Raw genomic sequence first — 26,735 nt, 5'->3', positions numbered from 1 at the left:
TCTTCTCCACTCACCCACCCCTATTCTCACACTATGGTCAGCGCCCCCAGGCTTTTGCATTTTTGGTGGTGACGCACCTGGACTCTCCAGCCCTGTAGAAACCACCTCTTCCACATTGCTACCATTCAGATTGGCCCTCATGATCCGATCGAGTGTGACATCAGACCAAAACACCAGCTCCTTGCTGTGGTGGAAGTCAAGGGCAATGGCATTTTCCAGGTTGTTGAGGAGCAGTGTATACTCCGAGCGATGAGGCAACACTTGTCGGATATCAATTCGATTGGCGAAGAGCAGCACTGGCTCTGGGCCTGCGTATACGTAGGAAGACAGCATTAGAGTACTTTGACTGTATTCTCCCTTTGCACCAAGTCCCAGAACATAGTTTTGCAGTACTGGGAGCAAGAAATCAACTCCCAACTGCAAAACAGTTCAGAGAGTTGTTTTCACATCCTCCATACACAGTCCTAGCTCAAAGATGAGAAAGTCTAAAACCTTTTGGCAAACATCCATTCAGCAAAAAGCGATTGTTCCAGGTCCCATCTAAGCCTGCCTCACCTCAACCCCTGAAACCATACCACTGGGCAGCCACTTCCTTTTCCTATATTCATCTCCTAGTCAAACACACGCATAGGGTCTACCACATCTGCTATAACAGACAAAAACCAGCAAAATCTGCCTCAGCCAGATATAAAGTCAACAGGTACTTTCACTGCAGAGAAAAAAAAGGAAAGAAAAAAGCAAACAAACAAACAAGAAAGACAATACCTGTATCCTTTCTGGATTTTTTCAGGGGAAATAACAAAATCCTTATTCTTCACATCAAATTTCTATTTCCTCCAATCCTACATCAGAGGAGCTGAGGGCTAAGATTGAACAAGTGTCTAGATGCCCTTAAAAACCAACAGATATCCATACAACAGGCACTCACAGCATTCAGGACTAGTGCCCAGCATCAGGGGTCAACCCACAAGGAAGTGAAACACAACCTCACTGACTGGGTAGGTTAAGACACTTCCTGAACAGAGACAGAGGCAGGCAGCTGTTTTTGTCCTAGAGTCTGGGTCACGAGAAATTACATGGGACTAGGAAAAGAAAGCAAGAGCTGTTCTGGTGGCAGGGAAATAGTGAAATATCTCTCCGTGGTCAAAATCACACAGAATTTTCACAGGCATTCACCAACAATCTGGGCTTCTCTCATATAAATACAGGTACTTCCTCACATATTGGCTTGGTGAACAGCATAATGCTGCCAGCAAAGCATTGGAGACAAAATCATGAGAAGTGGATCAGCATACACACACCAGAATAAGGCTGAACTCCTTTTTACCCAGAGCTTTGCAGCTACGCTTGTCAGGTCGCAGCTCGTAGCCTTGCTCACACCAGCACTGGAAGCCACCTTCACTGTTGGTACAGCCTTGGCTGCAGTAACCTTCCTCAGCACATTCATTCACATCTGCATGGTACACACAAAGGCAAGGGGAGAAAGTTACCATTAGATCACCCACAAGACAGGCAATCTCCCTGATAGCTTCCTTCTGCTTTCATGCTTCTATTTGCACCCTATCTTAGCCTTCAACTTCAAGCACGTCAAAGCAGCAGGGAGGAGGCTACTGCTCCAAAACCCCACCTTGGCATGATCGGCCATCTTCCAGGAGCCTGTAACCTGTGTGGCAGGTGCACTGCACCATCCCTCGTACCATCTGGCACTTCTGAGCACAGCCACCATTGTTGACACTGCAGTTCTCCTCCCCTGTTCGTGGACCTGCAAAAGGAACACGTGAGCATAACTGAGCTGAAACCACAAGGCAGCTGCTTGTGCCCCCAGCTGTTAGGCAGCAGTCGCCCATCAGAACAGGCTGAGCAAGAAGGGGAGGACACAGGCTGTGCTGGAAGCTGCTTCTTTACCATCAGAACTCTCCCCTGCAGGCCACAAGTAAAGAAGACCACAAAATCAGAATAATATGCTTTTAGGATTTACTATCTCTGCAGACAAACTTTGATACCTGAGATTACAATCTTCTCCCTATTATTCCTTGTCTGCAGTATATAATTGGCAAACCCACCAAAGCCTTTTTCCTCAGTCTTCAGCTCTCACCCATTATCACTGCCCAGGCTTTCTTCTTTAGACACATCCTTCAGCAACTCCAGATAAACTCCCACACATCACTGGGCCTTCTTTTATGTTTAAGGCTGAACTTGGAGGACTTACGGCAGTTTTGATGTGGGCTCTCATCGCTGCCATCCCCACAATCATTTGCTCCATTGCACAGCTTCCTCTGGCCAATACAACGCCCATTCCCACACAGGAACTGGTCTGGGGCACACTGAGGAGTCCCTGCAGTAGAAGGGGTGAGTAAGCACACCACAGCATACTGATGAAGCAACAGTCATGGTGAAGAGAAGGATGCAGCACATTTTCTAAGACTGGTTACAAACTTCACATATAAGCACAAATCCATTACTTCCTCTTTCCCTGAAATCAGCTCATCTTGCAATTCTTAGTGTTCCACATATCTTCATGCTGATTAGGAGGCCTGCAAACTCTCCTCCAGACTAAGTCCAATGTTGCTTTATTGGGAAGTTCAGCTATTTAGTTTCTCTCAGAATGCCTGGAAGGTCCTGGCTTAGTTCCCTTTCGTTCCAGATTCCAGAATCCTACTCAGCATGTAGATGAGAGGAATAGGTTCTTCACTTTAATCATCTGATATGTCACCGCAGCATGACTATGGATCTTAAACTTGCCTAGGAATGAGCGTCCTATCCAGCCCTAACTGCACTGTGACAGACCAGAGTAAGATTTACATGCATCCTTGAAATCTGACCTCGGGCAACAGGATTTCACACAAGCTACACGCTTCAACTTCTGCTGTTGGCAGGGAGAGTCTACAGAATTCTTTTAAGTAAAGTAATACTAATTGTAGGGATTTTGCCAATCTGATTGTTTCTTCAGCAATAACTGCACTGTCCAGTTGCCTTTTGTTTCTTGAACCTCTTAAGCTGACTTGGTGGTTTCCAAATCATCACCCTCTGATAATCTTAAGGAGACAACAGGACAATACAGCTATCAGCAAAGAAACAATTAGATTGGCTAACTGCCTGTAAGCAGCATGGAAAAGGGTAGTTGGGAGATTAACAACAAGTACAAATAAGAACTAGCAGACACATTAACTGGGAACCTAAAACCAAATCACATGCAGATCTATTTTTCAGAGCCCAGGAATGCTTTATATTAAGGATTCTGAAACTTAGACTGCATTTGTCATATCAAAGATCCTTACATCAGCTGATCTCCTAGTATTCTAGGAATCTTTCCTCTATGGCCAATAAAAATATAATTCTGCTCTAAATCCAAGAGGTGACACAGTATTTTAACTCATGCTGCAGACGCTGAGACAACACTCTATTTTGCTTAGATAAGCAACTACACATTCTGGGAAGCTCCGAGTTGATTTTTACCTGCTGACTATCATCATAGACCTAATGCAGAACTGCACAACTCACATTACAGTGACAACAGCTGTTCTCAATCACCTTGGGTTTGGTTTGAGTTGGAGAGGTTGAATTTCAGTGGCTCTGGAAGTTTGACTTGGCTTCTGGGTGGCAACTGTTCTTTCAATGCCTCTAAATAACTTTGTTATTGGGATGAGGAAACAGAGTTACTGGCTTCTCTTTAAGTACAATTGCTTTTTTCCAGGATCACCACCATTTCCTGCCCACTGGTGGTCCTGACAGCTGACCAGTCTACAACAGCTGCTGTCAACTTGGCTACAAAGTGTGTCTTTCCAGGTCTTCTGAGCTCAGCTGTCCCTGTAGAACACCCACTCTCCCTTCCTCAACAGGCCTACACAAGGGGTGCAGTTTCACAAATCCCTTTCATCATCCCTAAACCCATTATTTAAAATACACTTATCCAGAAAGGTCAGTGTGTACAGCTGGGCTCCACTCACTGGGATGAACTCACAGGCCAGTACACACTATTCTTCAACTAGGCCTACAGACACTCTGAAGGATTTAAGGAAAAGAGAAGATTATAGACATTCCTTCAATCCTACCATAAACACTGGGGTCTGTTGAAACTCTCCTCTTCTCCATAACCACTATTATATAAAAGAATGGCTATATGCAAAATGTTTACTAGAGACAGACTCCTGAGCAAATTCCTAAGGGGATGACACGCTTAACCTCTAAACCAAAGACTTTATCCTTCCTTTCCACGAAACGCCCTTTTTGATTCCACTGCTTGCTAGAATTGCTTGGCAATTTCATAAGGCAACATGAAAGCTATCTAGAAGGCAGCTTTGCACACTGTTAATGTTTCCAAATCTGAATGGAATAATCTCAGAGCTCTGTGGTAATTCATAGACTATGGACAGGACAGGAAGATACAGGGATCTGATATTTGACCAGAAAACACCATAATGTAAATTGCTTTAAGCACACAGACCTGCACCTGTTTGCAAGCATCTAGCCTATTGTGACAGATACACTTGACCCCTTAACCAAACTAAGAGTAGTTTGGTACAGGTTCCAAAGGAGATAAAGGCCTGAGCCATAAGTGGGCCAAGAATTCCTCTGAAACTCACAAAGCAGCAGTCATTGATGCATGTGAGCTTGTAACACCGATCATGTGAATGATGCATGAATAGCAGGTGGCTTTTCCAAGACTCACTTATCAGGGAACAAAGAAAGATGTGGGTGCAAGGAGCCTCAGGCATACCTTTCCCATCACATGTAACTTGACTATGAGCCAACCCCTCTGTTCCATAAATATGACAGCCTGAGTAAGCCTTCTTTGAGGTCTCCCTGCTAGACAATATGGCTGCATGGCAGCGATCTCTCCTTAAGCTGGGACACTTCTCAGGGCTGTTCCTCGAGGCAGAGACACCCTTTACCAATGGCAGATCTTTGGTAAGTGACTGACAGCGTGCTGAATTAATAACTAATGAAACATTACTAATTCATGGAGCTATCAAATACCAATTGTTATAAACCTTGTACAGATAATTCCATTAGACACAAACCATTGTCCAAGCCTGAGACTAAGGTTAGACCTAGCAGCACCTAAGCTCTATCAGGGGTTTAGAAAGCAAGGGGTCCACTCTGAACAGCGTGACTCAGTGGGAGGATCTTCCTTACCCTTCTGTGTCTCCAGTTTCTGTGGGAATCCTTCTAACTCAAGTCTAACTCAATTTTCCTTTGTGTGTTTTTTCCATACTGTAATAAATAAGGTGAACTTTGCCATGGAACTTACTTAACCTTGGTAAACTACTGTTATATTTTGTTAATTTCCATCAAATTTATTGAACTTTGACAAATCATTATCTTTACCTCAAGAAAACATATTGCTGCTTCTTTCTTTTGAATGAGGTGCATTCCACTCATTTTCAGCACCTACCTTTGGAAAGGATGGAAACTCAAGGCTGAACTCCGTGAAGCAATCCAAACGGGACTTCACTACTCATTACCTTCAGGATGGAAACGTTAGCTATAAGTGGCAAGACAGCAGGCCTAACCTGTGTTCTCACAGTTCTCCTCATCACTGTTGTCAGAGCAGTCATCTTCCCCATCACAACGCCAGGACAGACGAACACAGCGTCCTGATTTACAGCGGAACTGGTCAGCTGTGCACATAGATGTAGCTGAGGGACCAAAAAAAGAACATTAGATAAGCAAGAAGGACCAGAAGAGATCCAACTCCAAAGCTAGCAGCCCACTCTTTTACATCCACTGAAACTGAACACTTCCACCAGTTCCCAGCACTCACTGCAGTTCCTCTCATCTGACTGGTCATCACAGTCGAAGTCTCCATCACACCTCCAGCCAGCATTAATGCACAAGCCACTGTTGCACATGAACTCTCCAGAGCGACAAGGCTGGTGAGACGCTGCAGAGATGGTCAAGAATATAAAGAGCAAACTCAGACCAATGCAACATTCCCAAAGCCCCTCAGCACCACCCTTACACTCTACTACTGTGGAACTTGGTCCTAAATAGGCTCCTCCTAGAAACTGCTTTAATTCCCATAAACAGAACTGTGTTGACTACACAGTTCCCATCACTATGCTCACTCTCCTGAGTAGAAAAAAACATTAAAAAAATAAAATGAAAGAGCCAGCTTATGTGTAAACAGTTAGATTGTGGTCTACACTGGACCTCCTCTCCAGCCAGTAAGATCTGTTTAGGTTTGTAACTCAGATGCTTGGACCAGTATATCATCCTGCACTAACTTACAGCAGTCAGACTCATCAGACCAGTCCCCGCAGTCATCATCACCATCACAGTGGTAGATGTCCAAGATGCAGCGTCCATAAGCACACTGGAACTCCTCCAAGCTGCAGGTGGCAGCTGGAACATCTGATGCTAATAAGGGAATCAAAGAAAAAAAATGCCTGAGATGACAAAGCACAATCTGGTTGAGATGCAACCTTCCCAGTCTAATAGCAGACTAGCAAGTATTCAATGGAAAGGTGTTGGAAATTACTAGCCATTACTGCATATCTCTGCATAACTTGTAGTACTGAGAGGAACCCGAATGCTGTCTGTGCTTCACCGAGGGGCAGGTTAAACCTATGTATAAAGACACCCATGCAGACAATGCACTAAAAAGAAATTTTCATATTTTTAAAATTATATAGAATACTAGTCTGTAAACACAAACTTTTCAAGGGCCATTAAGTGTTAGAGTATGAAACTAAGATGAAGAAGGAAGGGTTGATGGTAAAGAAACAAAAAAGGATCCAGGAGTGTCACCTTCTGTCTTATGCTTGAGACACTGTCTTAGTACCCTCCAGAAAGTGTTTTATTTGTTTATTACACCTGAAAAAGGTAGCTCAAAAAATAGAAAAATAAATATATCCTTTGGGGTAGCTCTACATTAAGGATTGAAGCATACCAAAATGCAAGGTTGAAGTATAGAATGATTCCTTTAAAACAATAAAAATAAATACTTGAAGACCAAAGGAAGCAGGCAAGCAGCAAGGTGCCCAGGTCTGCACCTGACCTTCGAGGATTTCCCCCCCCTTTCCTCCAAGTTGTCCCCAAAACAAATCATGCCTTATCAGTAAGGAGCACTGCCACACAGATGACCCTGGGCAAAGCCAAACAAACTGATAGTCAAGGGTTTGCCCACTGTTCTCTGTTCAACAGTACACCACGTGGGAAGTAATGGAAAATATTTTGCATCCCACTCAACAGAATCTGACACCTCTTCTCATAATGTCCAGAGAATGAAACGCATGTTTCAGGCATACGCGTCCTCCAACTGAGGAGGTCTGAAAATAAATCCATTAAACAAAAAGGAAAAGACTGACAATCTGGCAAGTGAATTACTCCTGCCTTTCCAACCTGAAGCAGTGGGCACACACCTTTAGTTCAGTGAGTATCCAGTGGCTGAATACTAAAACGTGTGCTAACGTGCCTCACCAAAGGAGCTTGAAAGGAGTATTTGGGTCTCCTTGAGGAGAAAATTAAGTCAGTGACTTAAATTCATATGTAGCATCATTCAATTATAACATACACTCCTCCAAAAGAAACACACATGCAAAAAGACCAAACACACAAAAAAGAACAGTGTCATTCCACCTTGTCCTAGATGAATGACAAGCAGGGTTGGAGATAAGGAAAAGATGACAAGAACACGAAGGAAGATAAGAGAAAGGGAGGTAGCTGAACTGAGCTTCTTAGTGAGTTACTTAAAATGCCATGTAAAGGCAACTGCCAGTCAGGACTGAAGAATTCCAGCTCAGAGAAGCAGGGGCACTAGTTTTGGGTGTCTCTCCACTCCCATAGGAAGCAAGGTTGAAACTTGTCCCCCTCCTTCCCAAGGGCCTATTCACTGCCTGCAGGGAAGTGATAGGCAAGGGAGTGAGAAAGGGAGAGGGTGAGGGAGGCTGGCTTCCTCTTAGAGCCCTTCCCTGGCTTAGAAATGTTTGCAGCCCCTGGCTCCCTGCCAACTCTCATTATCTGGAGAGATAAAAGACAACTCCCCCATGCATCTACTCCCCCTGCCCTTCAGGAGCTGGTGGCCCTGATCCCCCTCCCAGAGCCTTTTGAAGTTTCCTGCTATCTAGAGCAAATTCTGCAAAATGCCTTTGAGAACAGGGTGGGGGAAGGGGCCGCTGCAACTTCCACAGACACCGACAGCGCTCACAGAGAAAGGAGAGAAGCTGTGGGGGTTAGAAAGGTACATAATAGACCCCTGTCCCACTTGCTGCAACCTGTGAAGGTGGCAGAGAAAGCAACTGTTGTGGGCTCTCACTGCCTCCCTTCCCCACTATTCACTTTTGAGACAAAATGCTGCATAAAGCATATGAGTGAGAGAGGCTGGTCAGGCAGGCAACCCCCACAGTGTGCCAGCTGGGGATGTGCAATCCCTGAGGATGCTGTCAGTGGGCACAGCCCCCTGCCCCAAAATTACAGGCAGGAATCAGACAAGAGGAAAAAGAAGGGAATAGCTGTCTCCCCATCCTCCTTCCCCTCCAACTCCTAGAGTTTTATATAGAGCTGTACTCAGTAAAGCTTAACCCTTCTGCTCTGACTCAAGGTCACACTGCCATGGGAAGGAACAGAGAAGTAGCCAGGCACAGACGTAGTATGCCTGTGAGGTAACACCAGAGATACATCACTCTCTTGTGCCCTCTGGGGTAGGCAACAGAAAGCAGCTCAGCTGCCAGTACAGGCAGCACTAACTTGTTTTTGATCCCTGCTTGAGAAAACATGCCGAGCCCCAAGACAGCAGCAGGTCCGAAGGGCTATTTCCTGTGGTTACAAAGCAAGGAGAACACTTACGGCAGTTCTCCTCATCTGAGCCATCTTTGCAGTCTGTGTCACCATCGCAGAACCAGTGCTCAGCTATGCAGCTACCATCACTGCAACGAAACTCCTTCTCTGAGCACTTCCTCATATCTGCAGAGACAGCAATGCAGACAAAGCCTTGGCTTTTTTCAAAGAACCCAGGAAACAACAGCACCATCCTTCTGAAGCTCCTAGGGTGCCCACAAACAAGGTTGGTCATTAAACCATACACACCCATGCCATGCACTGCCTGAGTAAAACCATCATTGGTCATTTAACTGACACAGAGTGCTGGATTCAAAAGAAATCCACCAGACTTCACAATGGCATGTCAAGGAATAACTGGTCCCAAGTGATTTTTGCTTGGCAGGTAAGCCACACAGCCTGAGATACCAAGCAGCCAGCCTGGGGAATGTAATATCCCACAAACCCAGGCCAGAGAAGTCAGCTGCAAGCATTTGCTATGCTTAGGGGATCCTAGAACTGCACAGGTTGGAGTCTGAGCAACTCCTTTTAAAGCTCTGACAGGGCAATATTCACAGGACCACCTTACTCACCACACTGCTCATCACTGTTGTCGCCACAGTCATTGTCACCATCACAGTGCCACAGGCTGCGGATGCAGTATCCATTCTGACATGAGAACTCATCTTCCTCACACTCCCGTGGAGCTGCAGGGACATAAAGGAGATAAGGTGAAGGCAAAGCAAGAATTACCATGCACAACACAAAATCTGTGACGTTACAAATCAAGAAACACCATTCTCCAAGGACTCTGCAATGTTTGCAGGTTGATTTTCCTTTCCCCAACAATACCCAGAGGGCCACTGGGAGATTTCTTGAGTGTGTCTCTTCTACTCCATGTACAAGTCAATAGTACAACAGGCTCTAAAACTTGAGAACACAAGCTGGAGGAAGTACCTGGAACAGAGAGATGGAGCCACCCACCACACACTGGTATTCTAGCACAGACCCAAAGACTGTCCAGGCCTCTTTTTAAAGGAATGAATAGACACTATGATTATCTAACAAATAATTGCTGGTAGAATTATATCTCCGCCTTCTTTTCACCACAATGCCAAAGCTATCTTCAAAGGAAAGGAAATGATAATGAAAAGGGAAAGAGAAAATGTCAACTTCCTCTTCAGAATGCCTCAATATTTGCAGCTTCATTCCATTCTCTTTGCAGTCTTCTAGCAAAGCTTCTCTGCAGACCAGTGAGGAAAGGAAAGCGACTGCAAAATTACCACCCGTTGACCTCAATCCAACTGAAACCCTCCTATAGATACATGCTAGTCTGAACAACTCCCAGCAGTTTCCTATTCACAGAACCTTGTTTTCCTCCTTTCATTAGTTTCTGTATCTGTTGATCACACCCTTCTCCATTGTTGTCTTAGGTATGAAGGCATTCCAATTTTTTCTGAAAAACAGAAGACCAAACTGACCCAGACCTATACACCTTTTTTTCATAAAAATATTTCCATAGATTGGAAAACTGAGCTTAGTGCTGTGATCCAGGGCATCACACAGAATGTCAAAGCCATGAACCATGCTTCCCAGCCCTTTGCCCAAAAGGACAGGCAAAGGTCAGGGGCATACTGATAAAAAAATGAATGCATTTCCACACAGGTATTAAACATGGAATACTTTACAGCCACGAGCTTCATTTTTGCATTTCTTGAGATGTGGTTCCTCCATCAGAGCCACTCTGGAGCACCATGCACACAACTTTTTTAGAATTCATGGGCTGTAGAGTGATGCTTATTAAGCAGCTGGAACCATCTCAAACAGACAGTAAAACAGTTCTGCCCCTATCTGCAGCCTGATGCCAGCCCTAGCAACCAGTGCAGCTTCAGAGAAGCTGAAGCTCCAGTGCTTGCTTGGCACATACTGCCAGGTACAGACCTGATGATTTCTTGTGGAGAACGGAAGTTGTATCCCTGAACATGTTTTGCTAATGGAAACCAACCACAGGTAACCCTTATCCTCAACACAAAGGGGACAGGAAGGGGCTGAACTCCAAAGACTCAGGCAAAATTCCCTCTAATTTAATAATGTGTAGGAGCACAATGGCAGTGCTTACAGCTAGCAACCTGCCGTGGCAGCTCTTCTGAAGACAGTGCCTCACATAGTCACACACAGTCAGCTTTCAGGGTAACCATTTTCTGTGTGGGTAAGCATCCCTACAGCACCTCCCTGTGCTCAGGGAGCACTGTCTGAGAGGAGAGGATGCTGGGGACAGCCCAGCACAGCAGACAAGTCAGACAGTGGAACCTGAGGCCACAGGAAGTCAGCCAGACAGGCAGTTCAGTAGGATTTGGCAGAGGTTAGGTGTTTCCATGAACAAGGGAGGACACTAAGAGCTCAGCTCAGGGAAGTGCTTCATGGGACATTAACTAGCAAGGCTGCAGGGCATAAACGGTTCTCCAGCTGGATGGAGAAGCATCCCCTCCCCCAGACATGCAGCTGAACAGCAAACCAGCAAGCCAGGTGCCAAGGTGGCAGAGCTTATGGATATCAGGTATGCACCTCTGTCAGAGGCAGGATATAGGTTATTAAAAGCAGAAGTCTGATTGAGTGGATAAACACATTCCTTTAGTAAAAAGGGTCAACTTTCCCCAACCATGGCAGGCAGACCCTGCACCCACCATCTCCCCTCAGAGAGGTGACTTACGGCAGTCCTGTTCATCAGAATCATCCTCACAGTCGTTGTCTCCATCGCACATCCATGACCGGCGGATACACTTCCCATTGTCACAATGAAAGTCCAAGGGGGAGCAAGTGGGCAGCACTGCAACAGCAAAGAAACATCTTGTGGAGCTGCAGCTAGTTTCCTTCCTGAAAGCAAAGTTCCTTCCCTCCTGAAGGAGGAGGGCTACTCCTCTTAGAAACAAAAGACATAACATTTCAAGTCATCAGGAAGAGCTGTTCCTCAGTTGGGGGGGTAGGTCCCCAGAGAGAGGTTGACTTTTCCACAATAAAGTATCCTCCACAATTCCTCCACTGAGTTAGTTCCATTTTCCTCTTTCATCCCTGATCCTGTTCTTCTCCCATTACTATACTTGTTTTATAACAAGCAAAATTACATTATCCACATATTTCCTGCATGTTTCCCAGTGCAGTTCATCCTGTTTCTATTACACAGCGAGTTCTTTAGAGTGAGAACTAGCAATGTTTCTGGGAATGGGATCTTGCAAGGTACACGTGACAGTGTGTGTTCCAGCAAGGGGACTCTGCCAGCATTTTTGTGTAACAAACCTGCAAGGAGAAAGTTAGAAGCAGGAACCCACTGCTGGGGATAAAATTCACTGTACCTCAGGTGTGGACAATAGATCCAAACCCATCTCCAAAAGGGATGGTGGAAGGGGGCAGACATGAGATGATGCTTGCCTACACAGGAAAATGCTGGCAGTGGAGTGGAACCACAAATGCAGTGATTGAAGAGGCCTGGAGCCACAAAGCAGGAATTCAAGGGAGAGCATCAGTCCTGTCCTTCTTCCCACAGATGAGAGGAACACTCAAACCCTGGGAGATTCATGCTTTTAAGTCCTGCCAGCTGTGGTAGGGAAGGGGATGCACAAGACTGTTCCTGACAGGTGTGTTCCCCAAAGAACAACGTTCGCTCCACAATGTGAAGGGGCGAGGGCTGGAGAGGCTAGTGCCTGAAACCCTTTCATCCCAGCCCAGCTTGCCGACAGCATCTCCCATCTGTCACCAGGCAGGCCAGCCCTCTTCTGCTATGCTGCTACTGCTTCTCCTGTCAACGCTATCCTGGAGGTGGGAGCATGAGGGGAGGGAGGCAGGTAAAAGAAGGTGAAGACAGCAGCCACACACACAAGGAAGAGGATTTAATAAGGAGAACAAATAGTCACATTTTCAGCTTTTCCAGCTTCCTCAACCCTCCATTTCCCCTTGGCTCAGGACTGCTGACAAGATCCTGGGAAAGCAGCATGGATTACACTATACAGAATCATCCACAGCTCTCTGTAGCAAATCCTCCAACATTTCTCACCAAAAAGGGTTTGTCCTAAAAGCCTCCCACCTTAAGAATACATCAGTGCAGCTAAATTCAGACTTGTTCTAACATCGCTTTTCTTAACCACAAGGTCAGATCATCTTCTCAGCTGTTCCTGCAGTACGGCAGGCACAGGCATCTCTGTCTAAGAGGATGCCACTGCTCCCAACCCTACACTAAGTGACAAAACAGAATCTGTCACTGGCTCTTGGGAAAAGGTTCTTCCCATCATGTTCAGGATGTCCCATGCAGATTTACGTCCAGGTCAGATCCAAGTTGCTTCTAGGCCCCAGAGAGGTACGAAGGAGAGGGAAGCATACAAATCTGTATTTTTCCCCTACAGGTTTGGCAGCACTCTGGTCTTCCAATGGCTGACCCATTTCCTTATACTGCACTTCACTGAACACCTCTCTGCTGCTGCATCAAAACAAAGAAGGAGCTTGCCCTTCTTCCCCAAGGCAGGCAGAAGGGGAAAACTCTCCAGTTCCCAAACTCTGCTTCCAAACAAAACTAAGACAGATTTGATTCAGAGCGTGAGTCCCACAGATCAGCCAGCCCTCTCTCCCCTGAGCACAACTTCCATACATTGCATGCTGAGCAAACCTTCCCCAGCCTCAGCTGTGGTTTTAAGACTAAAACCATCCCCCAAGCATATGCTTTTCTGTCTGCTCTCTCCGGTCCCAGCGTGACTAATCACCAAAGGACGGCACAGGAGCCGCCTGGAAGGGAATTTGCATGCTGGCTCTCCAGGGGAGAATTCTTCAGGCTCCCAGAGGGTTAGGCCATTAGCACTGGTTCAGAGCCCATACCATTATCCCACTGAACTGCTGCATCCCTCCATGAGGTAATGACACAAAATGAAATTCCACCCCTACAGGGAGTAGTTCAGCCAATTTCATACTCCCCCTAAATATAAAAATCGAGCTTCAAGCACAGGGGAGGGGGAACAGTGGGAAGAAAGCAAAACACAAACTGCCACATACAAAGGAGGACCTAATTCCTAACCCCAGCAGACAGCAAGTGTGTGCCAGAACAGACAACACTAGGGGGGAGATAAATCCCCTTCTTCAGGAGTTCTCCTTTAAAGGAGGAAGAATACACAAACCCACTTAAGGCAAAAAACCCCAAAACTTAATGAATGAAGGCTGATGTCTCATAGACCAGAGGAATTGCCAATGGGATCAGAGAAGGGATGCACATAAACTCAAGCTGAATCTAACAATCGTCAGAAACAGATGCTTCAAAGGAAAATGCAGGAGATTTTTGGGGCAGCTTTCACATGGGGTCAGTCTCTTTCTAAGCCACTCTTTCTAGCTCTGCTCTCCCAACCCGCAATCCCTTCTCCCCATTAAAAAGCAAACTGCCTACACAGAAACATTTCTGTGTTTCTTTCTGTTTGTTCTAAACACATCAGACTTCGGTTCCACTGTACAGCCCTTTGCTCTAGGGCTGTTATTATTCAGCTCTTCTGTCAGTTGTTTATTACTTCATATTTTGAGGAGGTTTATTCCTATGGAGTTAAAGCTGAGGGCATACCACTAGCCCAGAGTTAGTGTTTAGTGCTGTTGTAAATATATCCAAAGTGTTTGGAAATTTGAAGTTAAGAGGAAATTCAAAAGTTAAAAGGTCACACTTTGGACACTCAAACAACCTCCGCTATATTTTGTCCTGACATCACGGAGCAGCTATACAATTTGGTAAGTGTATTGCTTTAACTCATATAACTCATTGTAAAAGCCACACTTCCATGGTCAGAAGAAGAGTACGTGGCAACACAAATCAGTAGGAACTTCCTTCACTGCCAGAGATGGAGCAAGACCTCTCTGGACAAGTAGGATTAGCACCAGAAGACTAGAAAGAGAACCCCTATACTCTCTTCCCAGTTTGATACTGATGTTTGCATGACCACAGAACAGTTCCACTTCTTTGGCCCAACTTCCCCAACCCTGTAAAATGAAATATGTTTATTACTTCCTAAGAAAGCTGCACATCCTGCATAGGCACTGCTGCCACTGGTGAGAAAATAATCAGACTGCACTGGCATGCTTCTGCCACTACTCATAGCAGGGTTAGGTAATGCAACAGTAAACACAGTTAAGCCTCACTCCTTCCCTGCTCAGTTCCAGCTTGATGTCCCACATCTGTGCAAAGAAACAGTATCTTCCTAAAAGAGATGTGCAAAGGCAAGTCCTAGGATGGAATTGAAGACAGACAAATGCACAGACAGACAGGGACTAACCTGCCTCCCCAGGCAGAGCAGAAAGGCAGGACGGGGAACAAGTCCAAAGAAGGGGAATCAGTGGGAAGAGCTAGGCTGGGCTGTGACAGCCCAAGAAAGCATATCTGTCAACTGACAGTGAGCAACACAAAAAGGCCTTTGAACTTCCAACCATTTCCCTGAGCTCATCCCTCTGCATGGTCACACTGGATGTTATCCAAGGTTTCAGCACAGCTAGGTCTATCATAAGCCTGCTATTCCTCCCCCCTCTCCCAACTCCTATTACACAGGGCACTCTTTTATGGCCGAGCAGAAGGAGAAGGGGGAGGGTGGGGGAAAAGGGAAGTTTATAAGGTGAAACACAGGCTGAATCATGTCCTACTTTGAACATTTTACCCCTGTTGCCTGTGGTGAGCAGGTTGCTTTATACCAAAAGACAGTGAGTGACTGGTGTTCAGAGATCTGTAGAACAGTGGTTTGAACAACACTGCTGGTTTAATTAGACAAACTCTTCGTCAAGCCAAAAATGAGAAGTTAATTAGAAAAAAATAAATACAAACAAAATAAATACATGGTATCTACACTGGAGACAACTGCAGCCTGACACCCGGGTAAGTCCACACTCACACATGTGCATGAGCATATACATACGCACAAACATAGATCTGTTTGCTGAGATCTGTAGCACAGTGAGAATAAAGGTCGTTCATCCACTCTCACGAAGAAACACGAGACACTGATTGCATCTTACTAACCACATTTTGGAAAATCTATTTCCAGCATAATGTAAAATGCTTCTAAACACAATGCAGAACTGTATTTAAGGATGCTGCTGGTAAAAAAGGAAAAAAATATAAATAATTACATTTAAATTGGTATCGGCACCCAATATTTTACAGCCCTTTGATCGCAAGCGTTCTGCCCAAGGGGGCACTGCCTTAATTCTGATACCTTTTAAATGAAACACACCTAGTCCAGGCCCAACAAAATTATGAAGTACAGTTACACGTATGGAACTGGTGTCTCTTCAAGAGAAGCCTGAACTCTTGTCAAGAGTTCCTAACTAGTAAAACTTCTAGTTTAGAAGTGAAGCTTCACCCACACTTGCATCTGAGCTCAAGACTTGTGGTTAAATGAAAGGCAGAGGGAAAATTATTCTTTTAAATTTTTCATTAATTTTAGTAAAAGACCTGCGAGATCTTTATCCTCACATCACCTCAAATTATTTTGGTGTGGGGTGATAAGCAGGCTATACTGATAGCCCTGATTCCTGGCAAGGAAGAGGCCCTCTCCTTGGCTTGAATGAGTTGCAGCTAAACAGGAACTGTCTAAAGTTCCCAGTGAGATGGAAACAACAGACCACTTTCAATTAGCTTTAAGGTAAAAGAAGTAAATTCTTCTTCAATCAGTTCAAATGAAAAAGTATTGTAAACTAGTGTGTGGAGCTAAGCAAGCAGATCTGTGTCTCAAGAGCTACACATTTACAAGCTGATTAGGTATGATACAGATCCAAAAAGTCAGAGTAAGGCAGCTCTACTGGGGGATAGTTACGAGGGGATTTCGTGTCTCTTAGGAGAAACAGAACTATTTATCAATCCTCAGGCCAAGTTTACTCAGTTGTCCTTTTACCCTTGCCACAGGAAGTGAGGCTCATTCACACCACCCCGGACTTCAAAGCACATGCAGGAGGGCAGAATGAAAACCATCCATCCGCTTGCATGCGGCTTTCGTTAGGGACAGTCCAAAGCAGTCTCTGCTGGCATCAGGCAGGAAGGCAGCTGAGCTACTCTGCACATGTGTAGCAAGGGCTTCCAAGCCAGACACTGTGAGCAAGCAGGAGAGTTGACACCAGAGAAAGTCTATGAAGCTGACATGACAGCTGGGACATTGCTTATTACTATTATTACTATAGCATTCTGGCTTGTAAACATGATCCAGAGCAGGAAGCAAACATATCACGGAATAATTGGCTCCCATCACAGCAGGGCTTCAGATTTGCAAGAAAAACAGCTCCTGTCACAGCCAGGTAAGCAGAGGCAGAGCTCTCTCAAAAATGACAGCAAAAGCCTTATGAGAGGTAGACCATCCAAAGACATCAACACAAGAGGAAAATGTCTGGGGTGTGCAGAAAGGGTAACAGTTGAACAAAAACTTCATGCAACTGACTAAAAACATGGGAATTTGTTTGTAATAAAACATTAAAAAAAAAACACACCTGAAAATCTCTCAAAAGGAAGGAACATTCCCTGTGTCTGCTGTTGTTTTTCACAGATGCAGCTCCTCTCACTCACTGCCAAGTATCTTGCTTTTTTTTTTTTTAATAGGGCATTTCAAACTTTATGCCATTCCTTTACTGAAATTATAGATGATCAAAGCTAGAAAACTGCATTAATATAAAATTTAGTAAACTCCAATCCACTACTCAAGCATGTGCAGTGCTATACAGACACAGATGCAAGACTGAATATCGACTTGAACTGGTGGAGGAGCTTGCCAAGCCTCTCTCCGTCATTTATCAACAATCTTGGTCAACAGGGGAGGTCCCAGATGACTGAAGGCTTGCCAATATGAAACCCATCTAGAAGAAGGGCTGGAAGGAGGATTCAGGGAACTACAGGCCTGTCAGCCCGACCCCAGTGCCCAGAAAAATTATGGAGCAGTTCATCCTAAGTGCGCTCACATGGCAAGTGCATGGCAGCCAGGGGATCAGGGCCAGCTAGCACAGGTTCAGGAAAGGCAGGTCCTCCTTGATCAACCTGATCTCATTCTAGTGCCAGGTAACCCACCTACTGGATGAGGGAAAAGCTGTGGACATTGTCTACCTGGATTTTAGTAAAGCCTTTGACACAGTCTCCTACAGCATTCTCCTAGAGAAGCTGCCAGCTCATGGCATAGACAAGTGTACTTTTTGCTGGGTTAAAAACTGGCTGGATGGCCAGGGCCAGAGAATGGTAGTCAACTGAGTTAAATCTAGCTGGTGGCCGCCCGCCAGCAGTGCCCCCAGGGCTGTTTTGGGGCCAGTCTTGTTCAACATCTTTATCAATGATCTAGATGAGAGGATTGAGGGCTTCCTCAGCAAGTTTGCAGATGACACCAAGTTGGGTGGGAATGTTGATCTGCTTCAGGGTAGGAAGGCTTTGCAGAGGGATTTGGATAGGTTGAATTGATAGGCTGAGACCAATTGTTTGAGGTTTAACAAGACCAAGTGTCATGTCCTGCATTTTGACAATAATGCCATGAAACACTACAGGCTTGGGGCAGAGTGGCTGGAAAGCTGCCCAGAGGAAAAGGGCCTGAGGGTATTCATCAACAGCCAGCTGAACATGAGCCAGAAGTGTGCCCAGGTGACCAAGAAGCCAACTAATCCTGGTTTGTATCAGGAATAGTGTGGCTAGCAGAAGAAGGGAGGTGATTGTCTCCCTGTACTCGGTACTGGTGAGGCCACGCTTCGAGTACTGTGTTCAGTTTTGGGCCCTTCACTACAAGACAGACACTGAGTTGTTGGAGCATGTCCAAGGAAGGGTAACCAAGTTGGTGAAGGGGCTGGAGAACAAGCCCTATGAGAAGAGGCTGAGGGAATTGGGATTGTTTGGTTTGGAGAAGGGAAGGCTGAGGGAAGGCTCTCTACAACTACTTGAAAGGAGGTTGCAGGGAGGTGGGTGTTGGCCTATTCTCTCAAGTAAATAGCAATGGGGCTGGAGGAGATGGCCTGAAGTAGTGTCAGGGGAGGTTTAGCCTAGATGTTAGAAAGAATTCCATTACTGAAGGGCTGCTCAGGAGGTGGTAGAGTCACCATCCCGGGAGATACTTAAAAACTGTGTAAGTGAGGCACTTCAGAACACAGCTTAGTGGGCTCTTTTTTTCTTCTTCTTCTTTTTTTTTTTTTTTGGAGGGTAGGGGTTGACAGGTGGGCATGGTGATCTTAGGGGTCTTTTCCAACCTTGACAATTCTGTGATTCTGTGACTTGCTAAAGTAATTGTCACCTGTCCCCCACCCCGTGTTTCACTCTCCTGCTTTATTAGAAGTCCAGCAGTCACAGAACCATAAAATCATAGAATGGTTTGAGCTGGAAGGGACTTTAAAGATCACCTAGTTCCAACCCCCCTGAATGGGCCCTGAGGGACACCTCTCACTAGACCAAGTTGCTCAGATTCCCATCTAACCTGCCCTTGAACACTTCCAGAGATGGCACTTCCACAACTTCCCTGAGCAATCTGTTCCATTGTCTCACCACCCTCACAATAAATAATTTCTTCCCAGTGTCTAACCTAAATCTCCCCTCTTCCAGTTTTGATCCATTACCCCTTGTCCTGTCACTACAAGCCCTTGTAAAAAGTCCCTCCCCAGCTTTCCTGTAGCCCCTTCAGGTACTGGAAGGCTGCTATGAGGTCTCACCAAAGCCTTCTCTTCTCCAGGCTGAACAACCCCAACTCTCTCAGCCTGTCCTTGTAGGAGAGGTGCTCCAGCCCTCTGATCATCTTCATGGCCTTCCTCTGGACTCTCTCCAGGAGTTCCAGGTTCTTCTTATGCTGGGGGCTCCAGAACTGGACTCAGTACTCCAGTGGGGTCTCACAAGAGCCAACAGCTTTAGCATCTCAGAAGAGTCCATGTAAGTGATTGCACAGACTTCAGTTCATGAGTCAGAACAAACCACTGGGCTCACCACAGCGTGAAGACTAGCCTCAAAGGTTTTGAGGAATCTCACTGAATTTTTAACTAGGCCTTTAATATCTCTGGAGTTGTCAGGATTATTTCATCAGGAAAAACCTATCCTACAGCTTAATATTTGTATTTAAAAGAAATTCACCAATTTCAAACCTGGTATGGTCAATACATAAAAAAATAAATCAAGTTTAAAACCGAGAACTTGTCCAAAATGTCACTCCAACCAAAATATTGTATGCACGTCAGAGAGATGGCCAGGGAAGGAAAATCTGTGAGCTGACCATTCTCACATACTATATGCAAGCATCAGGGCCCATCTGTGAGAAGCTTACATTTAAAGACTGAGTTGCTGTTCCCAGGGGCTAACACCCCACCCCTGCTCTTGCATTCCTGCTGCCTTCTTTATGCTTGGCTCAGCCAGCAAACAGATCAAATGTAAAGTTAACCCCACAAATGAGTACACCTTCACAAGGCTCCTGCATGCCAAGCAAAAGAGAGGGGATTTAGCAAGGAATCTGCTCCAGCAGAAAGTTTCAGCACCACAGTAACTAAGCAAGATAGGGAAATGGCACAGACAGCTACCATGCATTTACACTGTAAAGTAGATCTAGTTCTTACTTAGCATCACATACCTGGACTCAAAATGAGCAGCTAAGCAGAGCAAGATTCAGCAGACACTGGAATAAGTGTTCCTAGGGCCCCTCCATTGCAGCCTCACAGGTGTGTGCTGAAGCCATGCACTTAACATTTCTATACAGTCCTTCGTCCTGTTGCTAACTTTTATTTTTGCCTTCTTTTTTTCACTAAATTGCATTTTCTGAGTGTCAGATTAAAAAAATACTCCTTTTTGTACTTATTCTACTACAATGCAACATTTTAAAGGCAGCTCATATTTTAGTCCTTCCCCTTGGGTCACTTTTCTACTCTATATAAATGAAGCTCTTTATTTCCCCTCTCACTTTGTTAAATCCACTGTCCTCTGTACATGCTAGCTTACCTCTCTCACTAAATTGTGGAGACCTAAAGCACAAGTTGTATTCTGAATAAATTTTTAAACACTCCCATCTTATATGTGCTGCTTTCTAGACAGCCCCTTTTACTTCAGTTTTATTCCTCCCTTTGCCTTGTTAGAAACTCTAAATTAAAGATGGCAGAAGTCGAACACAGTTCCTACATTCTCTGCCTCACTTCGTTGTCTGCCTCTATGTATTTCCCATCCTTCAGTGCCCAAGAGTATCAGCAGACAGATCACAGGTCACTGCTACTCCCCAGTTTGCACAGCTTCCATTCAAATCCATATGGGACAGATTTCCTTAATATATTAGGGATACACCATAACCACTGCCTTACTGTGTAAGACCACAAGGTTCCTCTTGCTCAGGCCACAGAGAGCGACATGATGCAACAGTAGATGGCCAAGAGAAGGGTGTAAGAACATAGCATGCAAGTAAATGTTCTTCCTCAGAAGACAAAATCCACCTTTATTTGTGATACAAAGACTTCCTAAACAAGAGGAGGCACACTGATCTTTACCAACTCTCAGTGGATTTTACATTCATAAACTCGTCAGATTGCTTTCTGAGAAGGTTTGGAATTTCAGAATCAATGTTTTGTTGCAAGGAGATCCACAGCTTAAATATATGTTGTATAAACAAGCAACTCTTGTTAGCTTTGAACCATCTCCTGCTAGTTCCTATGGAAGGTCTTACCCCTCCTGTCGCCCAGTCCTACCAGGCCTGCTTAGCTGGATTTTGTTGACATATGAAGTAGACCTTAACAAGAAGTATCTCATCTCAACTGTTACTGTTTCTTTCATGGTTTCCCAATACATTTGTGAAGCATGACTTTCCCTTACAAACACCATCTCCCTCCCCTCAAAACCAATCACACAATGCCCCTCCTTTAAAAAAAACACCCAAAAATTAAAAAACCCACAACCCCTCAACCTCCTACTTCTGCAGAAAAAAACACCAAAAAGACCCCCAAACCCCACTTTCTCTGTGTTCAGCAAGAAGCCAGCAAAACCAGTTTAGGAATTGGACATGCCTTATCCCCCCAGGTCCCTTATCCTTGCTCAGCTTCTCCTTTTTTAGCCTGTGCAGTTGAGAACAACCTTTTATCTCCTGTTCTTTTGAGATTTTATTATTATTTCTTCAGTTCTCAGATCCTCACCTCCTCTTTCTTGAGCAAGGTAAGTTCTCGAATTTGCCCTTTACTTCACAGGATGTAAATATGCAGGTTTTCCTTCCACTTGATTTGATTTCACCAGTTAAGGTCACTTCCTTGCCCAATAACCCTTTCACTCATCATCTTTAAACCAAACACTCATCACCTCAGTTTGCAGGTAACCTATTTTTCAAACCAGCATTTTTCATTCAAGTTCTTCCACACTGCTCACCATTTGCAAAATTATAAGAAACAAGAATTGATAAGCAAATAAATTTTCACAAAGCTGGGTTGAGATCTCCCACACTTAAGGAATAAGAGATTCTCCAAAACAATATCTCAAAGAGGAGGAAAGCTCCTTTCCTTACAGCAGTCAACAGCAGAAACCAGGGAACGCTAAACAGACACCCAACAGAGGAAGATAAATTCCTCAATCATATTTGTTGACAGCCTTAAATCTTCAGCTCTGGGGAAAGTTTCAGGCAAGGAGTTCCAAGAAATTTGGCCCTTTTTTCCCCACCCTTTAATTTTACCACAATCTGTGGAATCCAAAGAGATGAGGTAAGAAAACAACTTACTTGTGGCTCCAGGGAAAGAAGTCTTCTCTATTCATCTGTATTGTGCTAAACCCACTAAGAGCGACAGTTCTTACCAGCTCTCACCTACCTGGGACTGGCTACACAGATGCTGACACTATGCAGATACACAGTAGCTGCAAGGTAACTTCTGTCAGCAGATCCCAGGACCAATGAATGTTGATGACCATACTTACCTTTCCCTCCCTTCATGGGGCAGCCAGGACAGAAACTAGAACGATATTTAAGAGGGCAGATACCCTCAATACACTTCACACTGCTTATTTATTTTCCATTAATATTTATAGCAAAATCATACAATTTAGTTCACAGATTGTACTTTTGCAAGAGTGGAGGGGGTGGGAAAGAGCTCTTTCTTTCCCGTCTCTCTCTCTCTAAAACATCCATGTACAAGAGCCCTCTGAAACTAACTGCAAAAGGCAGAATTGGGCTTTCACTGTGCTTTATGTCAGTGGACACTGGCTCTGTTAGACTCCGAGTACTGAAATTAATCAAAAGTACGTCATTTGACTTAAACATTTGTCATGCAAAACTGAGGATATGCCTGTAAAACAGAGAAGTGCCTGCAGAGGAAAAGTGAAGACTTTCAGTTTTCACAAATGCAAGTCAAGAATGGGATCCTTACTGCATCCATCTTCATCACTGTGGTCCCCACAGTCATTGTCTCCATCACACTGCCACTGAGCAGGGATGCACGTGCATTCACCAAAAGCACTGACAGCACAGGTAAAATGATTACGTCCACAGGAGCATTCCGTGCTACTTGTAACACCTGTAAAGGAACAAACAAAGAAAAGAAAAAAGATATATTTAAGGGATCTGTCTATTTTAGGGCAAGTGGATTAAATACAAAGTGACATTCCAATGTATAACCTACATGTATGAACACATGCTCTACTGCAAAGGAAAACATTTGCCCCCTCGCACTGCTGAAATAGGAGATCACCTACTATGCAGATTCTGGGAATGGGGCTGTTTGAAAGCAACAGCATATAGCAACTGGCCAAAAAGAAACTTGGGAATCAGCTGAAAAAGAACTTATAACAGTCACAATCAAATTCAAGGAACCCCAGGTATCAGAATACCCTTTTTTATTTTACAAACTCTGTCTTTTCCTAGAGCACATTGCTGCTGCTCCACTTTGTTCTTACACCACAACAGAAGAGATAGCAAAGATTCTACATCAGAGTTATCTGGGGTCTTCTCCAGACCTAACCTTTCTACATGTAGACCTTTTACTTGTCACTGCTTTAGACATTTTAGACTCAAGTAAAATAAAAATAAATCCTCTCTCATTTATCTATAGAGATGAAATTGAGACATTATCTTGTGCATAACTGACATTTATGAAAGGAAGAGAATAGGATTTTCAAGCCTACAAACTGACCAAAAGAAAATGCAATCCAAATGTCAATCTATAATTTGATAAGAACTCTTTTTTTCCAGCCTTAAAGTTAGCTTAAGGAGCTCTTCCAGCTACAGAACACTACTCTGCACAACTCTTGACTCTCGCCTCCTATGCAATACAACTATTTATTACATTATCCCACACATTCTCTTAATAATCTTCAGATTTGAGAAAATAAAAGGCTATAGCCCACCTCTTTGAGGTCATGCCTGAACTTCTTTCTGAGGTTATCTAAACAATCTATATAATCAATATCATTGTTAAACAAATGATTATTCTATCAATCAACAATCTCCTTGGGCTTGTTTATGACTGGATTCTTTATACATGGCTCCTTATTTCTGCAACTTAAACCTATAGTTCTCAAATTAAAATATAGATCATAAGGGAAGATGTACAGAGGGATACCTCCCCAAGGAGTAGTTACAAACATCCTAAACTATTTGCACTTTTTAATTTCATTTGTTTCATCTAGTGTCCCTGTAGTGAATGATGAGCTGTAGGGAAAAAAAGAAACAAAAATAATGAAAAAGCTGCATAATTTCCTTGTTTTCCATTCTAACTGAGAAAAGCAGTATCTACAAAATTCTGTGTAATTATTCTGCAACTCTCTCAACAACAAATTCCTCCAGTGAAGGCATCCACTTGAGCTAGTTCAGCTGAGATTTAAGTTTAGAGGGAATGCACTTCTTCCTTGAGGAATAATTCCATAAGTTTCCTCTGCCACAAAATTGGCTAAGGAGGTTTGTGCCAGCCTCTGCTGCTCACCCCAACTGCTGCACTGCAGGTTGCAAGGCCCTTCTACTGTTTTCCAAGCACACCCCTAAGCTGATGAATTGGGCCAACCAAATTGGTTATGGGATTTCCCTTCACAGATTGGGTGTAACAACCTTATATTCTTTCCCCCTTCATCTCTGCTTCAAGTTATATTTAAAAAGTTTAGTAGAAAACATACATCTCAAGGTATTACTGTATATGCTGGAGAAAGTGGCCAGTAACTGGTGTAACAAGGGATAGAGGCAGGAAGAACAAAGGGTGAATAAGGAACAGACAGGACAGGCAAACAACTGAGGGCAGAGTGGTCAGATCCTCTAAGGCAAAAAAAGCAGCACAGACATACCCAAGAAAAAGTAATTCATCATTTGTGCAACATACCCAATTATTATAAGCAAACAAAAGGAAATTAATAAGAATCACAAACCTCCCCAAAAATCAAACTACCAGCAGAAGAAATTCAGAAGAAAGCACTTTCTGCTGCTGCCCTAGAAAGGCAGAACTAACTGTATATTGTATCCAAGGTAGGTGCTGTTTAAATCACCTTATCCAAAGCAGTTTTTCTACCATTATCCTCAACAGTACTCCAAAGCACTTATTCCAGCTACTTTAAGCTCCAACAGCCCTTCCTATTGGAGTACACCAAGACAATCACCATCCTAATTGCCCCTAGAAAAAGACAAACATGAAAGTACTAGTGACTCTATCTTGCCCAGGCTCCACCACATTTTAGGGTAGCATCAACAACAGGAAAGGACCAAATATCAAGGCAACCAATATTTAATATTTTTTTTTCTGGATCAGCAAAAAACTGAAGAGTTGGAGAAAAAAGTAAAAGTGAGTTCTTTTAGCTCCTGAGTGACAGCATGGAGGTACAGTTCTGCCACAGCAGAGAAAGAATTAATGCAGCTGTTCCAGTCAGCAAACTGCAACTTAATCTACTGCATTGTCAAAGACTCGGTTATCTTCAAAAGTTTTAGATAAATATATATATATAAAGTTTTACATATACACACACACGTATTAACTCTGTTCTTCCCACTTCATTAAAGTTGCTGTGTTCAATCATATTTGGTTTTGTTTTTTTATCACGCTGTAGAAACTGTTGAAAGCTGAAGGATACGTTATGATCCCAATACCATGAGTCTCATATGCACTAGCCTCTATCTGTAGTACTATTATGTAGGCATACTTTGCTTAACTAGTCCAAATTGTGACCTTTGTGAGTCTCACGCTTTGTAGTTTGTGACCTTTAGGGCAAGTAACTTTCTACTCATTGTAACAATGCATTTTATAAACCGCAATTTATCCAAGTCTTACACTTGGACAAGTAAAGCACATTATTATTCAGAGAGCACACACTAATTCCAATCCATAAACTGTATTAGAAGAACCAATCCTGAATGACTAGTCTTTTTCTAGTAAAAAGAACAGGTTGAATGAAACCTGGGATTCCATGCAGACAGCAGGAATTTTCCCAATTATTTCAATGTGGATAGTATTTCACCCTTGGTGTCCCATGATTATTTCCCAGTGCTTAGAGCTCCAGTGACATTACCCTGTAACTGGATCTTTAACAGTAGTGGGCCAAGAAGGATGAAGATGAGAAGCCTGTTTTCTCCAACTCCCTCAAATCAAGAGGAAGTAGTGCATTTGGTGTGAGCAGTCTCAATGGAAGACTTACTCTTTAACCCTGTGCCGTCATTAAACATAGTGAGCGTGAGACAGAACACTAACCAAGCGTGCATAAGGGTGGAACATGAAGCTGTAATGTTGTTTCAATTCCAGTTAGTCAGGGGTCCAGGAACAGGATGGAAGTCAGCACTTCCTGTTCAGGCAACTGGACCAACAATCAAAGCAAACATATCTACTTACATTTCTGAACGTTCTTCTGGAGCAGGAACAATGAGAGCTACCTTTGGGCTTAGCCATCACAAATGTTTTTCCTATAACTTTCCATCACACTGCAGGCTTGGACATTTTACCAGCCCTCTATATTAAAAAATCATTTCACTTACATGGGAGGCAAAACCCCAACAACACAATATAAACAAAACAATACACAAAAGCTAAACAGTAGCATTGCCAGGTGCTGAGCT

The 26,735-nt window shown here is 44.0% G+C and overlaps 1 protein-coding gene across 3 annotated transcripts in view; it reads right to left on the bottom strand.

Annotated features, from left to right (window-relative positions):
* Positions 1 to 26,735, bottom strand: part of LRP4 (LDL receptor related protein 4) — an 84,027-nt gene that overhangs the window by 21,257 nt on the left and 36,035 nt on the right. For all 3 annotated transcript variants that reach the window (XM_051621070.1, XM_051621071.1, XM_051621072.1), the window contains exons 2-12: positions 23,080 to 23,226; positions 11,468 to 11,584; positions 9,351 to 9,464; positions 8,788 to 8,904; positions 6,232 to 6,360; positions 5,765 to 5,884; positions 5,514 to 5,639; positions 2,210 to 2,335; positions 1,628 to 1,762; positions 1,328 to 1,453; positions 78 to 308 (exon numbers count right to left, since the gene is read on the bottom strand). In XM_051621070.1, coding sequence (XP_051477030.1) covers positions 78 to 308; positions 1,328 to 1,453; positions 1,628 to 1,762; positions 2,210 to 2,335; positions 5,514 to 5,639; positions 5,765 to 5,884; positions 6,232 to 6,360; positions 8,788 to 8,904; positions 9,351 to 9,464; positions 11,468 to 11,584; positions 23,080 to 23,226 — 1,488 coding nt within the window. The remainder of the gene's footprint in view (positions 1 to 77; positions 309 to 1,327; positions 1,454 to 1,627; positions 1,763 to 2,209; positions 2,336 to 5,513; positions 5,640 to 5,764; positions 5,885 to 6,231; positions 6,361 to 8,787; positions 8,905 to 9,350; positions 9,465 to 11,467; positions 11,585 to 23,079; positions 23,227 to 26,735) is intronic.

The sequence above is a fragment of the Apus apus genome, chromosome 5 (genome assembly GCF_020740795.1).
Source record: "Apus apus isolate bApuApu2 chromosome 5, bApuApu2.pri.cur, whole genome shotgun sequence".
Lineage (NCBI taxonomy): Eukaryota > Metazoa > Chordata > Aves > Apodiformes > Apodidae > Apus > Apus apus.
The sequence above is the reverse complement of the archived record's forward strand: the minus strand, read 5'-3'. Positions and strand labels throughout refer to the sequence as shown.